The following is an 18475-nucleotide window of genomic DNA, read 5'->3' as shown; positions in this document are numbered from 1 at the left end:
ACAAGGGCAGTGATAGAGAGGACCATAAGTTTCCTGAAGATGCACTTCCGATGCCTGGACCGTTCAGGGAGAGCACTACAAAAGCCTCCAGAGCAGGTGTCACTGATAGTGGTTGCAGGCTGCACTCTCCACAATCTGGCACTGGCAAGGGGGGATCCACTAGAGGAAAGCCTCTTGACACAGCTCCACAGGCCACAGAGGATGAATCCAGTATTGAGTCAGGGGAGCACGGTGAGGAGAACATTGAGGCCGGGGAGGTAGACCTCTGTATCCTTCGGGGAGGCAGGGACACCAGGAACACCTTGATCCAACGCTCCTTCAGCTAGGCTGCCAAATATCTGCTTCCGCCTCATGCCAGGGCTGCAGCCTCCATCCCAGATGTCTGTAATGACCTTTTCATTTGAACCCAAAGTCTACTCAGGGCCTGTGCAATAAAGTTTAGAGCCACTCACGTCCAGCATTAGATATTGGCGTACCCTGCACCAAAAAGAAAGGTGAAGCATACTTAAGCCATTATGACAAAAACAAAATTCATGTAATTTTCACAATTAAAACAAATTAGCATAAAAACAAATTCTTCGGTGTTCATTTCCACACAAGTAAACATAAACAAAACATTACAGAACAGAGGATTTCCCATGACCAGTCCCTCTTGTGCTCATGGTGCCTTAAACTTACGTTTACAAGTGCTACGTCCTGGTGCCCCTCTCACCAACAGCCTCACCAGCAATTAGAGACAGCCTGTTGACTCTGGTGTCTTCTTGGCCTTGATAAACTTGGCAGTTGTCCTCTAACCAGTGGAACCTGTGTTGGCCCCACCTGGGAGGGAACGGCCAGTGCCATGGTTGACATCTCCCCAGTCGTCGCAGACTCATCAGATGCTGGTCATTGGCAGAGGGGTGGAGGAGCTGCTGCCATCATCTAGAGCACCCTGAGAGGAGCCCGCTGAGATGACAGGCAGCTCAATGTGATGTTGCTCTGGACCTCCCTGCTCACCATTGATAGACGGGCACCTAGATGGGATCTCCCCCACTGGCAGTGACCAGCTGAGGCCATTGCTTGTGTGAAGGCTTGCAGGTCCTAGCACAACCCCAGGAACCCCTGATTCTGTCCCTAGAGCTGCCTCCCCATGAGAGTCATCACTCTCTCAATGGAGGAGGTGGTGTATCCGGCCATGAGGGTCAGCGCAGTGCTTGTGCTCCGCATGGACTCCTCCACAACAGAGACCATGGAACGCAGCCCCTCATGGGTCTCTGTCAAATCCTCCTGCACATCTGGCTGGACATCCAGCATCTGCTGCCTACTGGATGACTCCAGAGGCTCATCATCTGCCTTTGACTCAGCACTGTCTTAGTCTCTGGCAGTCCTCTGACTGCTAGCAGCCTGGGCACTCTCTGCCTTTGCCTGCTCCTCAAGCGGGTGTGAAGTGCCCTCACTGCTGTGCTCCGACATTCTAGCCGAGGTTCTAATGCCCACCGAGGTGCTGGTGCCTGATTCAGAGAGCGGGTGTGACGCAGGTGCTGTTGAAGGCCGGCAGTCCTTTGGTGTCAGGGGTGGCTCTTTGGGGTCCTGTGAATGAGTACCTGCTGGTGTATCTAAGGGAGAACAATGACATGTCATTAGTTTAAGGCATCACACTGTCATTGTGCATGCCGGACACCCTGGTGAGACTGTGAAGAACTGCATCATGGTGCCATCGTCTTTCAATGATTAATGGGACCTCCAATTTTGAGGCTCCCATCAATGAAGAGACTACACAAGAATGTTTGCACCATCTGAAACTCTCGCCTCTGTGCACTGTACTCTTACCTCTGCCTGACACCCCAGCCTCTCCACAGCTGGCTGATCAAGGAGCATGGCACCTCTCTAGCTCCAAGTCATCCTACTTAAATCTCATCAGGATTAGGAGGCTTGGCAGGCCTCCACTTATCCATGACCTCTCAATGTTACTATGGGTCGTCTTCTCCTGAAAGGACAGAGGAGCATTGATTAGTCCACTCACTATCTGCAGGGCCATTGCAGCCTGGCCAACCCCACTCAAGAAACACCTTGCAGAGCACATTCAAGTCGTGGCTCTCAAGCCACAAGGCACTCAGTCCAAGCAGCCAGGGCTCACCCCCTTGGCCAGCTCCGGAGTCATTGACAGTTGCTACCACCTCCTCCCAGGCTTTCTTTGTCAGGTGTGGTGGCATCCTCCTTCAGTCCCTTGGTACAAGGGTGTCCCTCCGGGCAGCCACCTCCTCCAGGAGCACGGGGAGGCACTCGTCTGAAAAGCGGGGGGCCAAGTGCCCACCTGACCTTCGTTCCCACCTGGCGTCTCCAGCTGAAGCCGAGGTCATAGGTACCCTCTCTGCAATGCAGGCGGTTTGTTTCTTCATCGGCAGCCTTCAAGGGCTGGCTAGTACTGTTTTTAAACTGGCCGCGTGGCTGCCATTGGACCTGGCACACGACATGGCCCCGCCTGTGCCTGGATCCTTCCCAACTATTGGGAAGCTGCATTTCACGCTGGGCAGGCCTTAATTGACCAGCCAGCGTGAAATTGCGGTCGTGGGCCGATCATGGGCGGCGGCCTGTTTCCTGGCTGATCCCAGGCCTGCCAATCATGCCCGCCTGCTGACCTGATAGTTCAGGCCATAGGGTGAGAACAGTTTTGTGCTGTTTACACCATCTTCCAAGTTCTTGCCTGCGGAAGTTCCTTCACGGCGTGAGTCCACATCTTCATTGTTTAAATTTGTGCTTGGTAAGTGAACTGCACTGTCAAGTTGTATTTATTGTCCAACCCTAGTTGCCTTTGGGCATAAAGTGTCTTCAGGAGGCAAAGAAATGAAAATTGGAAGGGTGAAGTGAATAAATGATTTTCCTTAGAAAATTCCTATTTTTCTTCTGGAAAAGGAGCCTGGTGTACTCTTGGCTACGCTTTCAAAGAATTTTCCACTGCATTTAATGTAACATGAAGCAGTTGGATCTGTATTCAGGAGGCAGTCAAACTCCTGGCACGCGAAAAAAAATTGAAAATTAAATTACTTCGGCTTAAATAAAAGATGAAATGAATTTTGAATCAAAGACAACTGTTTAGCACAAGGAAAAAAGGATTTCAGCACAATTGCACTCAGGTCTGCGTCATCTGAATTCACTCAGTGGCATCTCATCCTTAGATTTATGCGTATTTATTCGAGTGTCAATTTTGTTTGGCTATGCAGAGGCAGTATTTTGAATACAAATGCTGCCTCCAAATGAAGGACTACAAGACCTTTACCTCATGTTGCTGCGAAGAGATATATAGCACTGAATAGTTTTTGACCAGTGTCAGACTGGGAATGTTCTCAAGTCAGCCTAGCTAGAGATGAAAAATGCACTGATAAATAACATGGCAGAATGAATGTCGAAAGAACCAGCTGAATCGCAGGTGATTGAGAATTTAAAGGGAGATGAATTATCCGATTTCAAGAGAGGCTTTGTAATAAGAAGCTGCTACCGAGAGTGCAGAAGGGAATGCCAGAGTATTGTTTCATTAATAGCAAGAGAAGGAAGCTGCACAAGCTCCAAATGGCCAATTACATCCAAACATGCAATGTGCATATAGCATGAATACAAAATCAATTTGCAACCACACACACCAGATTTTATTGGTCGAAAAGTTGACAGCATCAGCTTAATTGAAAAGGTTTTTTTTCCTATTCAGTGCAGGTTATTTTAAAGACAAGTCTCTTACTACGTTTTGCTCATTTAAAATTTCAGTGGCTTCACTAGCACTATGGTTGGTCAAACATTGCAAACCATGTTCTTGTGTAATTGACGAACAGTCCACCTTATACAAATGTACTTTTCTTTTCAGACAACCAATGGAAGAGGAATGGGCCCTCCTTTGTGTGCAGTTCATTGTGAGAAGCATGTTATTGTTACTCATCGCTCTGTGGTCTCACTGCTCCTTCAACTCCAGACTTCTGTTTCTTTCTGAGCCCTTAGTTCCACAACTGGAGTTCAATCATTCAGTCACAATGCTCTTGTGCTGCACAATTATCCACCACAATCACTTCACCCCTTCACCTTCCTCCTTAATTCCAAACACATCCTATGTGACTCTCCTTTCTATCTCTTCATTCTCAATCCCCAAATGCCCTTTTACTTGCTCAGTGGCCACTTTCCACATCCTGCTTGGCTCCTGCTGCAATCCAGTTTTCAATCTCATCCCCCTTTCTGAAGGCTCGGTTAAACTCAACCTGACATTCCGGTGGGAGTTTTAAGCTGACCAGGATTTGTGAATAGGCGGCAGGTTCAAAGTGCTGAAACTGCAGGTGTGTGACAGACGGATTGGCAATTGAAATAAGTATAGTGGTAAGTGCTTCTTTAACGCTGAATTTTTGCTTTAATTATGGGCGGGATTTTCCATTTCTGTTAATGGTGGGATTAATGGCAGGCAGGAGGGGAAAATACCATGGGAGCACATAAGTCAGGTTTATGTTGACATGAAAACAGATCGCCATTGTCCTCTCCAGACTTCAATAGTGGCACTTATTTCCCGTTGCACCATGTCAGGAATTGCATTTGAAGACATTTGACTATCTGAATGCACATTATGAAGGCAGCTTCTGGGATGACGCCCCCACACTGGATCAAAAGGCCACACTGGCATCTAATTGGATGGGTGTCATTCATGACTAGATATAAGGGACATGTACCTGACGAACTGCACTTCACTCATGACTTTGAGGTATGTTTGCCTGCCTTACATTGCACATCATTTGTGTCTCCTCTGAATTGCACCAGACTGCACAGGGAACAGTACAACTATTTCAGGATAGTTTTAGAACCTAGACTTTACGTACGAGAGGGGTAAGGTCCACATGGGGTATAGGCATATCAAATGATTCAGGGGATAAGACAGGGATATCCACCACAATGACAATTGGATCAAGGATTGAAGGGGGAAGACTGAGAGTCATTGGAGAGAAGGAAACCTGTACATCATGTTCCTACAGGACGATGGGAGGGATTTCCACTGTCATGCAGGGAAGGTCTAGCCTGGTAGTAGAATCTCAGCACCACCACCTTGCAACCTGAACCTGTGGTGCAGTAGAAAATAAAACTATGGAAACACTCTGGTGGAGAGGGCTCTCAAGACTTCTTAGAGGTGTGGATCACAGCACTGGTGGGCTGACTTAAGGGGCACCCAACTGATATCTGTATCCCCAAATGCGGAGGAATGCACTGCTGAGTCATGTTAGGAGCATCTTAATAACAAAAGATGCAATCAGGAGGCTTAATTCATAAAGCGCATTCATGCGAGATTAATTCTGATTCCTGTCACTAATCGATCTCCTTGCAAAAACCCCTTGCCTCCAGTGTAGAAACTCCCCAGTGCAACAAAAATAAATAAATAAATGCAAAACTAAGTGGACTACTGGGCAAACTGCAGAAGGCTATTGGAAACTGCACCTTTGAACCTTGCACCTGGCAGGTTCAGAGATATGAAGCCCTAGCTCCACCTAAAATAATCTCATTCCCTCACTGAACATTTGCCCTCATGGGTATTCCAAAGGATGTAGTCGTAGAGGATGAGGATTCCAATGCCTGGGATAAAAGCAGCACATCCAGCTGCCTGAATAAAGCAACCTCAAGCATTAGGTTTTGGAATAGAGAGGGGAGTTCCTAAAAACTGTCATGCGTTGCCAAGGAATTCCATGGCACCGAGGTGCCTCAAGTGAAACTAACCTCTTGAAACCACAATCACTCGCTAGTCACCGACAGTAAGAGGAGCTTTGGAAGCTGATGCTCGTTCATGTTTTTCTTCAATTTTCCAGGAAAGAGGAGAATGTGAGGAAGATGAATGGTGCTTTTAATGCAGCTTTCATCATCACTGCAGGCAAGAGGATGGGAGAAGAGTGCAATATTGGCGCCAGGCTTGGCAAAGGGTGGTGCATCACCATGATGAGCAAGGGGCAGCAGTGTCCCCTCCAGACCCAGAAGATGAAGATCACAGGCCCGCTGATTGTAGGCGGCTCGCAAGGCTGAGGGTGTGCAGAAGATGCATGCCATTCCTCCAGATGAATGAAAATCAGTGTTGTTGATGCCTCTCCATGTCCAGGGATCTGGTTGGTCACATCTGCCACATTCTCCAGGGGTTGATGCCATGGGTACTGGGAGGACATCCATTGTCAATGGCTCTCAAAGTCACTGCAGCTCTTAACTTTTATGTGAGTGGCTCCTTCCAGGGCTCCACTGGGGACCTTTCTCAAGCTTCCACTCATAAGTGCATACAGGAGGTGGCAGACACCCCCTTTGTCAAGGAGTAAAATTACATGCACCTCGCTAGAAATCAAGCTAGTCAGGCAGCCTGAGCACTGGGATTTGCAGGTGCAGTTGCCATCGACTCCACTCACATGGCTATAAGAGCTCTCTGGCAAGAGCCAATGTAATGCATTAACAGGAAGGGGTTCCATTTGTCTGCAACCACTAGAAACACATCACGCAGATATGCACAAGATATTCAGGAAGCTGCCACGACTCCTACATCTTGAGTAACATAGATTTGGGACATCTTAGAGGGCCCACACCACATCCAGGGTTGGCTCCTTAGTGGCAAAGTCTACCTGCAAAGGCCATGGCTAATGATGCCCAACAGGCAGCCACAAACTCCATCTGAGGAAAGGTACAACAATGCTCATGTCACCACACAGACATGAGTAGAACAAACCATTGGCATATTAAAGACGCAATTCTGATGTCTCAACAGATCTGGCAGTGCCCTCCAGTACACTCCCCAGGGGTCTCATGGATCACTGTGGCTTGCTGAGCCCTGCATCACCTGGTGCTTCAAGGGGGAGGACTTGCCATATGGTGAGATGGAGGAGCTGCATGTCTCCTTCGAAGATGAGGACATTGAGAGGGCTGATGGCAATGAGGGTGAGGAAGTTGAGGCTGCAGGGGAAGAGGCCATAGCATGGGCCAGACAAGGCAGGCGTGCACATGACGCACTAATAGCCACTATATTCCAGGAGGATAATGATGAGATGCTGTGATTATGCTCTCGAGTCACTGGTCTCCATGATGAGCCCACATTACCACTTGTGTTGCTATCCTTCTCATTTCAACCATCCACTTCAATCTGAGAATGAGTAGTTACACACTGAGGTCACCATGTTCTCATCCTTTGAAGGATGAAGAAATCTCGGGAATATGTTGCCTTGCTGAAATGTGGTGCTAACTGCAGCAGGGCCTCCCTGTGTCACAAGTCAGATGGTGCAGCCTCTTCAAGCATCTCTCCAGCTTCCCAGTCACTACAGCAGCCCACATGAGGCAGGAGCTGGAATACCATCCTCAGTACGCTCATGGCTGTAACTCTTTTGAGTACAAACATGTTTCCATCTGTTTTCAGATGAAGTTACATTGTTTCATAGTTTGCCATTGAGAGATTTGAACCCTTGATCTTAGGGTTACAAACCCTGTACCATAACCACTTGGCCATTGGCCTTCAGTCTGACAAGGCACCTCAAGGAGATCAGTCTGCAGCTATGGGACAATGCCTTCCCTGTGACTTTGATGGTGAAAAAGCGAGGCAAGGTTTGGGGTAAGCCAGCTGAGGACATTCTCTAAGTGCTCATGCCTGTTAATTATACTGAGTCCTCAGCATTACTTCAATCCTCATAACATTGACATCCAGAACTCTCAGTGAGGAATGGGAGCTGCAGTCAACCTGACCTTTAATTGAGCATGGAGGACCTCATGTGGACCATGTTCAGACAACTGCGTAGCATGCAGGAACACGCCTCTTCTTTGACACATCTGCTGGATGCCATCAATGCATACAGTGAAGGAGTGCAACTGATGGCTGGCTGTGGCCCTGGATAGTCTGACAATGTAGACAGACCATGGAGTCCTCAAGGTTCAGCATTGTTGATAATAAAGAGCACACATCAGCTGCATTCCACCCTCGGTCCTATCCCATTTCCGCACTTAGCATTATCATCCCATCTAGCTAACATATGTGCATTGAGATCAGGCGCAAAGGTTCAAGTGACCCCAGTACATCACCACATGAAATTAGCATCATAGAGCTTGCTGAGGATTTAGGTGAGTGGATGCATACCAGAACTTATGGCCCAGTGCTGCATCCCTACATGTCTACGTTAGACTTGTGGGTGCAATGCAGACAAATCCAAAGTTGCTAACAGTGAATGCTGTAGCTTTGAGTGCCAGGACAAAAATGTGTTGACAAGGGTCAGAGCTCAGGAGCATTGAGTTGGGAAGGTGCTCACTAATGTTGGGGAACTGTGCAGATTTTCACTTGTCGAGTCAACAACAATGATGGCAGACATGAGCGCACAGGAGCTCAGAGTGTGGGCTAATAGATTGAACACCATCTTGGCTGATGGAGAATTTATGGCGATAAAGGAAAGATTACCCATCTCCATGTGCATCTACATCTCTCCTTCGACACTACACCTTTACCTTTCCACAATGCAGATGAGTTGGAGGACTACATGAGCCTCCATCTTACACAGCCAGGAATGAACATCACTTGAACCTGCAAAGCATGTCTAAGAGATGCCTTGCACAAGCATATTTTACATTGAAGGTGATGCTTCACTGATGTCAGGAGTAAGCTGAGAACCAACACCCACTGCTATGAGATGGTTGTACACAACATTGACCTGAGCCACATGATGCGGCATCTGTGATAAGTGTGAGACCTGATCAACAACCACCCAGCTCAGCATACAGAGGAGGCATACACTATCGGAGATGTGGAATTGATGCAATTCTATTTACGTGGTTGGAAATGACATATATCTGGTGAACATCCATGCAACCATTGTGCTCCTAGTATTTCTTGATCTTTCTAACCCTATTGCTATGTCTTGGTGCATCCCTGACATCCACAGCAGAGGTGGAGGCAGCCTGCTGACTGTTATGCCCTGTTGTCTCTGATAATTTTGGTGGGCATCCTCTGGAGGACTGAAACCTGGAAGGCACTGCCCTGCTTTGGGTCTCCTACTGTGGGGCATGTGCACCCTCCTCTATCTGTGGAGCTGCAGTTGATGGGGTCACAAGCAGAAGGGGTTGGGATTGGCTGGACACTCCTGGTGTCACCTGGCCCCAGGGTGTCCAGCTGCTGGTCCTAGTCTCTATGGGTGACCAAGGGCCCCTGGCTGATTTCTGAGGAGAAAGGGTGCCTGAAGTGAGATCAGGGTGCCCTGGCCCTCTCTTGTGTGGCTACTGCTGGATGCCACCAATGCCTACAGCGAAGGAGTGCAACTCCTGCTGCAGCACAGGGGCTATGTCCTGGCAGCTGCCATCCTACCAGTGTTGACCTCGGTGCACTGGCATGCCGGCGCAATGACCTCAGACTGAGCACAGATGGATTCCTCCACCGTACGTTGCAATATGTGGTATGCATTGACAGCCCTGCCTGATATTCCCGTGACTGCAGCTCCAACATTTCAGTTAGGACCGAGTCCACAGACATATTATCTGACTGGGACTCAGCAGATACGTTGCCTCCAGCTGTGCTCTGTGTATCGCTGACCTTAGATTGGCCTGCTGCACAAGCCGTGGACCAGAATCAGCGCTGTGCTGACCAGGTTGTGATGCCAAGCCTGCTCTAGATCTAGATCCCACCGAGGTATGTGTCTGGTGGAGTGTGTAGGTGAGCGGTATGACGGGTTTTCCAGCAGCATGTCATCTGGATCCTCATACGAGGTGTCCTTGGGGCTGGAGATAAGGGGCTGGTTCCCAATGTCCCTGGGGTATTTGGCTGTGGTGCCTATTAAAGAGAGTGGAGATAATTTGTGCATGACAGCAGACCCAAAAACACAACAACGCACTCACAGTGTTGCTGTCTGAAGGAGCAGCTGTTGAAAGGTCCTCACCTGGGTCAGTGCCGCTGACGTCATCATGCTGAAGGAATGGTCCCAGTCCTCGCCGGCCAGCTCAACAGCACACTCCTTATAGAGAGCGAGGGCCTTGAGCTCAGGCATCCCACCACCGCTCTGGCAAGACTGTGATCAGGACACATGCTAAAGCAGATGATAAGGATGCCTGACTTGTGTGGGTACTGAGTGGAGCTGTGCTTGGGATGAGTATGCAAGCTGCACAGGGTGTGAGCCTTGGTGGAGATGTCAATGTGTGTATGAGACAGTGAGTGGTGATATTCCTTGAGCTGGCAGTGTGTGAAATCTCTGTGGAGACTCATCCTGCAAATGTCTGATTGGCTTGTGAAAGTCTGAGTTGAGAGTGATAAAATGGTTGAATTACCCTGGCGGAATGAATGAGATCTCTTCCTGCACTGGATCTCTGATCTCTTGTGGGCTGAATTGGTGTTCACCACCCTGGTCAGCTTCTCCCAAGCTGCGATTGAGAGGCTTTTGGACCTCCTTCTGCCATCACCGGGGTAGGGCACTTGCTGGTGATCCTTGACGGTGTCAAGAAGGTAATCCACCGATGCATTGCTGAACTTGGGGGCTGTAGTCTTCTTCCCTTTGGGGGCCATCTCTCTGTTGCAGCAGTCCTAGGCTGCAGACTTTGTGAAGGCTGTGCACAGTTTCAATTTAAATAAAGCACCCGCTGCGATGATCAGCTTAGGTCACAGCAGGGTGGGAGAATCACAGGCTGGCCGCCCACGATACAAAGTGTTTCCCGTTAATGCATATTTAATGAGGTGAGAAGTGTACAGTCAGGCTTGAAAATCATTTGTCTCAGTTCATTACCTCCACCACTGAAAGTGGGCGGAGGTAATGTTTTCACACCTGTTTGTTAGTCTATTTGTAAACAATATATCTCAAAAACTAATGGATGGATTTCAACAAAACTTGGTACACAGATAGGGCATGAGCCCAAGAAAGAACTGATTAGTTTTTGATGAAGATACAGATCCAGATTGGAATCCTGGATTTTTTTAAATAGACCTACTAACATTGGGAGCTGTGGGGGATGGGGGGAATTGACCTTTTCTTTTTATAACATGGTGGGGTTGTTTTATTTAGAATGTTGTCGATTGTTTTAGAATGCTGTTAATTGTCTCAGTTGCCGTGGTGGATTTTGTCACTGATGTCAAAATGTGAGCAGAGTTTTCAGAGCAGATTGTTGGATTTGGATTGACCTGAAGCCTTCTCAGTGAGATGGGGGCTCTGAACAAGAATGTTTATGTTTTCAGCTTTGTGGTTGCAGTGCATCAACCAGGCAGGGAAAAGCCTCGAGGGAGAGCTGCGTAATTGTAATAAATAACTTTGAGTTAACACAGCGTGGTGGAGTGCCCACTCTACTGAGTGCCCTCTTCACTTTTTTGCTGTTGAAATCCACATCCATGTTTTTGGGACTTCCAAACTTGACTATTCCAATGCTCTTCTGGCCACCCTAAATGCTCCTTAAATTTCAGCTTATCCATGAGTCTTCTGATGCTATTCTACCCGACAACATGTCTCACTTGCCCACCATACCTGTCTTCACTGGGAAATGCCAAAGTCTAGGCATCTTTCTTTGGTGATCTCATTTTCTCATCCCACCTACACCCCACCAAGCCTTGGCTGATATCAACTATAGTTCAAAGGCATTAAGGTGCGAAACAAACACCTACGCTGAGCAGAAAGCAATATTAAACTAAAGCAAATCTTTTGAAAGGTTTAGAATTCAGATTGCAAGGCACTATTAAGTTGGTTACTGTATTTCAAGGTGAAAGCACTGTTCTTTTTGAGACTGGGTGTGAGCAGTTTAGCATCAACCGTCTATCCCCATCACACTCACCATTTCTGTACCTTCACTTCACTGATGTCATTTTGTAATCAATTGTAAAATGGGCACCAAAAGTCCAAGTTTGACAATGTGGTCAACACTGGTTAGCTCGCAAAAGCTTTTAATAAACAATGCAGTTTAGCAAGGCCTCACTGTCTTTGGCTGCTGATGTTAAAACCTGATGTTTACAGCCAGTGAATTTAGTACGAACCTTGCCCCAGCCTACCACCATTACATGTGCGAGTGGGAAACTACACAGCATTCAAGTAGTTGGAGGTGCTTTTATTGTGGTGCAGGATTAGGTGGTGCAGGATTTGCAGGGCTGGGTGGTGCAGGATTTGGAGGTGCAGGGCTGGGTGGTGCAGGATTTGGAGGTGCAGGGCTGGGTGGTGCAGGATTTACAGGTGCAGGGCTGGGTGGTGCAGGATTTACAGGTGCAGGGCTGGGTGGTGCAGGATTTACAGGTGCAGGGCTGGGTAGTGCAGGATTTACAGGTGCAGGGCTGGGTGGTGCAGGATCTACAGGTGCAGGACTGGGTGGTGCAGGATTTACAGGTGCAGTGCTGGGTGGTGCAGTGTTTGGAGGTGCAGGGCTGGGTGGTGCAGGATCTACAGGTGCAGGGCTGGGTGGTGCAGGATTTACAGGTGCAGGGCTGGGTGGTGCAGGATTTACAGGTGCAGGACTGGGTGGTGCAGGATTTACAGGTGCAGGGCTGGGTGGTGCAGGATTTGGAGGTGCAGGGCTGGGTGGTGTAGGATTTACAGGTGCAGGGCTGGGTGGTGCAGGATCTACAGGTGCAGGGCTGGGTGGTGCAGGATCTACAGGTGCAGGACTGGGTGGTGCAGGGTTTGGAGGTGTGGGTCTGGGTGGTGCAGGATCTACAGGTGCAGGGCTGGGTGCTGCAGGATCTACAGGTGCAGGGCTGAGTGGTGCAGGATTTACAGGTGCAGGGCTGGGTGGTGTAGGATTTACAGGTGCAGGGCTGGGTGGTGCAGGATCTACAGATGCAGGGCTGGGTGGTGCAGGATCTACAGGTGCAGGGTTGGGTGGTGCAGGATTTACAGGTGCAGGGCTGGGTGGTGCAGAGTTTGGAGGTGTGGGTCTGGGTGGTGCAGGGTTTGGAGGTGTGGGTCTGGGTGGTGCAGGGTTTGGAGGTGTGGGTCTGGGTGGTGCAGGATCTACAGGTGCAGGGCTGGGTGGTGCAGGATTTACAGGTGCAGGGCTGGGTGGTGCAGGATCTACAGGTGCAGGGCTGGGTGGTGTAGGATTTACAGGTGCAGGGCTGGGTGGTGCAGGATTTACAGGTGCAGGGCTGGGTGGTGCAGGATTTACAGGTGCAGGGCTGGGTGGTGCAGGATTTACAGGTGCAGGGCTGGGTGGTGCAGGATTTACAGGTGCAGGGCTGGGTGGTGCAGGATTTACAGGTGCAGGGCTGGGTGGTGCAGTGTTTGGAGGTGCAGGGCTGGGTGGAGCAGGATCTACAGGTGCAGGGTTGGGTGGTGCAGGATTTACAGGTGCAGGGCTGGGTGCTGCAGGATTTACAGGTGCAGGGTTGGGTGGTGCAGGATTTACAGGTGCAGGGCTGGGTGCTGCAGGATCTACAGATGCAGGGCTGGGTGGTGCAGGATCTACAGGTGCAGGGTTGGGTGGTGCAGGATTTACAGGTGCAGGACTGGGTGGTGCAGGGTTTGGAGGTGTGGGTCCGGGTAGTGCAGGATTTACAGGTGCAGGGCTGGGTGTTGCAGGATTTACAGGTGCAGGGCTGGATGCTGCAGGATTTACAGGTGCAGGGCTGGGTGCTGCAGGATCTACAGGTGCAGGGCTGGGTGTTACAGGATCTACAGGTGCAGGGCTGGGTGGTGCAGGATCTACATGTGCAGGGCTGGGTGGTGCAGGATCTACAGGTGCAGGGCTGGGTGGTGTAGGATTTACAGGTGCAGGTCTGGGTGGTGCAGAGTTTGGAGGTGTGGGTCTGGGTGGTGCAGGGTTTGGAGGTGTGGGTCTGGGTGGTGCAGGATTTACAGGTGCAGGGCTGGGTGCTGCAGGATCTACAGGTGCAGGGCTGGGTGCTGCAGGATCTACAGGTGCAGGGCTGGGTGGTGCAGAGTTTGGAGGTGTGGGTCTGGGTGGTGCAGGATTTACAGGTGCAGGGCTGGGTGGTGCAGGGTTTGGAGGTGCAGGGCTGGGTGGTGCAGGATCTACAGGTGCAGGGCTGGGTGCTGCAGGATTTACAGGTGCAGGGCTGGGTGGTGCAGGATTTACAGGTGCAGGGCTGGGTGGTGCAGAGTTTGGAGGTGCTGGGCTGGGTGGTGCAGGATTTACAGGTGCAGGACTGGGTGTTGCAGGATTTACAGGTGCAGGGCTGGGTGCTGCAGAGTTTGGAGGTGTGGGTCTGGGTGGTGCAGGGTTTGGAGGTGCAGGGCTGGGTGGTGCAGGATTTACAGGTGCAGGACTGGGTGGTGCAGGGTTTGGAGGTGTGGGTCTGGGTGGTGCAGGGTTTGGAGGTGTGGGTCTGGGTGGTGCAGGGTTTGGAGGTGTGGGTCTGGGTGGTGCAGGATCTACAGGTGCAGGGCTGGGTGGTGCAGGATCTACAGGTGCAGGGCTGGGTGGTGCAGGATTTACAGGTGCAGGGCTGGGTGGTGCAGGATCTACAGGTGCAGGACTGGGTGGTGCAGGATCTACAGGTGCAGGACTGGGTGGTGCAGGATCTACAGGTGCAGGGCTGGGTGGTGCAGGATTTACAGGTGCAGGGCTGGGTGGTGCAGGATCTACAGGTGCAGGGCTGGGTGGTGCAGAGTTTGGAGGTGTGGGTCTGGGTGGTGCAGGGTTTGGAGGTGCAGGGCTGGGTGGTGCAGGATCTACAGGTGCAGGACTGGGTGTTGCAGGATTTACAGGTGCAGGGCTGGGTGGTGCAGGATCTACAGGTGCAGGACTGGGTGGTGCAGGATCTACAGGTGCAGGGTTGGGTGGTGCAGGATTTACAGGTGCAGGACTGGGTGGTGCAGGGTTTGGAGGTGTGGGTCCGGGTAGTGCAGGATTTACAGGTGCAGGGCTGGGTGTTGCAGGATTTACAGGTGCAGGGCTGGATGCTGCAGGATTTACAGGTGCAGGGCTGGGTGCTGCAGGATCTACAGGTGCAGGGCTGGGTGTTGCAGGATCTACAGGTGCAGGGCTGGGTGGTGCAGGATCTACAGGTGCAGGGCTGGGTGGTGCAGGGTTTGGAGGTGCAGGGCTGGGTGGTGCAGGATCTACAGGTGCAGGGCTGGGTGGTGCAGGATCTACAGGTGCAGGGCTGGGTGGTGTAGGATTTACAGGTGCAGGGCTGGGTGGTGCAGAGTTTGGAGGTGTGGGTCTGGGTGGTGCAGGGTTTGGAGGTGTGGGTCTGGGTGGTGCAGGATTTACAGGTGCAGGGCTGGGTGCTGCAGGATCTACAGGTGCAGGGCTGGGTGCTGCAGGATCTACAGGTGCAGGGCTGGGTGGTGCAGGATTTAAAGGTGCAGGGCTGGGTGTTGCAGAGTTTGGAGGTGTGGGTCTGGGTGGTGCAGGGTTTGGAGGTGTGGGTCTGGGTGGTGCAGGATTTGGAGGTGCAGGGCTGGGTGGTGCAGGATTTGGAGGTGCAGGGCTGGGTGGTGCAGGATCTACAGGTGCAGGGCTGGGTGGTGCAGGATCTACAGGTGCAGGGCTGGGTGGTGCAGGATCTACAGGTGCAGGGCTGGGTGGTGCAGGATCTACAGGTGCAGGGCTGGGTGGTGTAGGATTTACAGGTGCAGGGCTGGGTGGTGCAGGATTTACAGGTGCAGGGCTGGGTGGTGCAGGATTTACAGGTGCAGGGCTGGGTGGTGCAGGATTTACAGGTGCAGGGCTGGGTGGTGCAGGATTTACAGGTGCAGGGCTGGGTGGTGCAGGATTTACAGGTGCAGGGCTGGGTGGTGCAGTGTTTGGAGGTGCAGGGCTGGGTGGAGCAGGATCTACAGGTGCAGGGTTGGGTGGTGCAGGATTTACAGGTGCAGGGCTGGGTGCTGCAGGATTTACAGGTGCAGGGTTGGGTGGTGCAGGATTTACAGGTGCAGGGCTGGGTGCTGCAGGATCTACAGATGCAGGGCTGGGTGGTGCAGGATCTACAGGTGCAGGGTTGGGTGCTGCAGGATTTACAGGTGCAGGACTGGGTGGTGCAGGGTTTGGAGGTGTGGGTCCGGGTAGTGCAGGATTTACAGGTGCAGGGCTGGGTGTTGCAGGATTTACAGGTGCGGGGCTGGATGCTGCAGGATTTACAGGTGCAGGGCTGGGTGCTGCAGGATCTACAGGTGCAGGGCTGGGTGTTGCAGGATCTACAGGTGCAGGGCTGGGTGGTGCAGGATCTACAGGTGCAGGGCTGGGTGGTGCAGGGTTTGGAGGTGCAGGACTGGGTGGTGCAGGATCTACATGTGCAGGGCTGGGTGGTGCAGGATCTACAGGTGCAGGGCTGGGTGGTGTAGGATTTACAGGTGCAGGGCTGGGTGGTGCAGAGTTTGGAGGTGTGGGTCTGGGTGGTGCAGGGTTTGGAGGTGTGGGTCTGGGTGGTGCAGGATTTACAGGTGCAGGGCTGGGTGCTGCAGGATCTACAGGTGCAGGGCTGGGTGCTGCAGGATCTACAGGTGCAGGGCTGGGTGGTGCAGGATTTAAAGGTGCAGGGCTGGGTGGTGCAGAGTTTGGAGGTGTGGGTCTGGGTGGTGCAGGGTTTGGAGGTGTGGGTCTGGGTGGTGCAGGATTTGGAGGTGCAGGGCTGGGTGGTGCAGGATTTGGAGGTGCAGGGCTGGGTGGTGCAGGATCTACAGGTGCAGGGCTGGGTGGTGCAGGATCTACAGGTGCAGGGCTGGGTGGTGCAGGGTTTGGAGGTGCAGGGCTGGGTGGTGCAGGATCTACAGGTGCAGGGCTGGGTGGTGCAGGATTTACAGGTGCAGGGCTGGGTGGTGCAGGATTTACAGGTGCAGGGCTGGGTGGTGCAGGATTTACAGGTGCAGGGCTGGGTGGTGCAGAGTTTGGAGGTGTGGGTCTGGGTGGTGCCGGGTTTGGAGGTGCAGGGCTGGGTGGTGCAGGATTTACAGGTGCAGGACTGGGTGGTGCAGGGTTTGGAGGTGTGGGTCTGGGTGGTGCAGGGTTTGGAGGTGTGGGTCTGGGTGGTGCAGGGTTTGGAGGTGTGGGTCTGGGTGATGCAGGATCTACAGGTGCAGGGCTGGGTGGTGCAGGATCTACAGGTGCAGGGCTGGGTGGTGCAGGATTTACAGGTGCAGGGCTGGGTGGTGCAGGATTTACAGGTACAGGGCTGGGTGGTGCAGGATCTACAGGTGCAGGGCTGGGTGGTGCAGGATCTACAGGTGCAGGGCTGGGTGGTGCAGAGTTTGGAGGTGTGGGTCTGGGTGGTGCAGGGTTTGGAGGTGCAGGGCTGGGTGGTGCAGGATCTACAGGTGCAGGACTGGGTGTTGCAGGATTTACAGGTGCAGGGCTGGGTGGTGCAGGATCTACAGGTGCAGGACTGGGTGGTGCAGGATCTACAGGTGCAGGGTTGGGTGGTGCAGGATTCACAGGTGCAGGACTGGGTGGTGCAGGGTTTGGAGGTGTGGGTCCGGGTAGTGCAGGATTTACAGGTGCAGGGCTGGGTGTTGCAGGATTTACAGGTGCAGGGCTGGATGCTGCAGGATTTACAGGTGCAGGGCTGGGTGGTGCAGGATCTACAGGTGCAGGGCTGGGTGTTGCAGGATCTACAGGTGCAGGGCTGGGTGGTGCAGGATCTACAGGTGCAGGGCTGGGTGGTGCAGGGTTTGGAGGTGCAGGGCTGGGTGGTGCACGATCTACATGTGCAGGGCTGGGTGGTGCAGAGTTTGGAGGTGTGGGTCTGGGTGGTGCAGGGTTTGGAGGTGTGGGTCTGGGTGGTGCAGGATTTGGAGGTGCAGGGCTGGGTGGTGCAGGATTTGGAGGTGCAGGGCTGGGTGGTGCAGGATCTACAGGTGCAGGGCTGGGTGGTGCAGGATCTACAGGTGCAGGGCTGGGTGGTGCAGGGTTTGGAGGTGCAGGGCTGGGTGGTGCAGGATCTACAGGTGCAGGGCTGGGTGGTGCAGGATTTACAGGTGCAGGGCTGGGTGGTGCAGGATTTACAGGTGCAGGGCTGGGTGGTGCAGGATTTACAGGTGCAGGGCTGGGTGGTGCAGAGTTTGGAGGTGTGGGTCTGGGTGGTGCCGGGTTTGGAGGTGCAGGGCTGGGTGGTGCAGGATTTACAGGTGCAGGACTGGGTGGTGCAGGGTTTGGAGGTGTGGGTCTGGGTGGTGCAGGGTTTGGAGGTGTGGGTCTGGGTGGTGCAGGGTTTGGAGGTGTGGGTCTGGGTGATGCAGGATCTACAGGTGCAGGGCTGGGTGGTGCAGGATCTACAGGTGCAGGGCTGGGTGGTGCAGGATTTACAGGTGCAGGGCTGGGTGGTGCAGGATTTACAGGTACAGGGCTGGGTGGTGCAGGATCTACAGGTGCAGGGCTGGGTGGTGCAGGATCTACAGGTGCAGGGCTGGGTGGTGCAGAGTTTGGAGGTGTGGGTCTGGGTGGTGCAGGGTTTGGAGGTGCAGGGCTGGGTGGTGCAGGATCTACAGGTGCAGGACTGGGTGTTGCAGGATTTACAGGTGCAGGGCTGGGTGGTGCAGGATCTACAGGTGCAGGACTGGGTGGTGCAGGATCTACAGGTGCAGGGTTGGGTGGTGCAGGATACACAGGTGCAGGACTGGGT

General features: G+C 52.5%; 1 protein-coding gene across 1 annotated transcript; it reads right to left on the bottom strand.

Annotated features, from left to right (window-relative positions):
- Window positions 1–13977: 13977 nt before the first annotated feature.
- On the bottom strand, window positions 13978–18078 carry LOC121287873 (basic proline-rich protein-like; the record flags this gene model as incomplete). The annotated part of the gene is made up of 4 exons (XM_041205865.1): window positions 13978–14495; window positions 14901–15695; window positions 16371–16877; window positions 17562–18078. Coding segments are annotated over 4 exons (2337 nt in total), but the record flags the coding sequence as incomplete, so codon positions are not given.
- Between the last annotated feature and the right edge of the window lie 397 nt (window positions 18079–18475).

Source organism: Carcharodon carcharias, chromosome 15 (assembly GCF_017639515.1).
Source record: "Carcharodon carcharias isolate sCarCar2 chromosome 15, sCarCar2.pri, whole genome shotgun sequence".
Taxonomy (NCBI): domain Eukaryota; kingdom Metazoa; phylum Chordata; class Chondrichthyes; order Lamniformes; family Lamnidae; genus Carcharodon; species Carcharodon carcharias.
The sequence above is the reverse complement of the archived record's forward strand: the minus strand, read 5'-3'. Positions and strand labels throughout refer to the sequence as shown.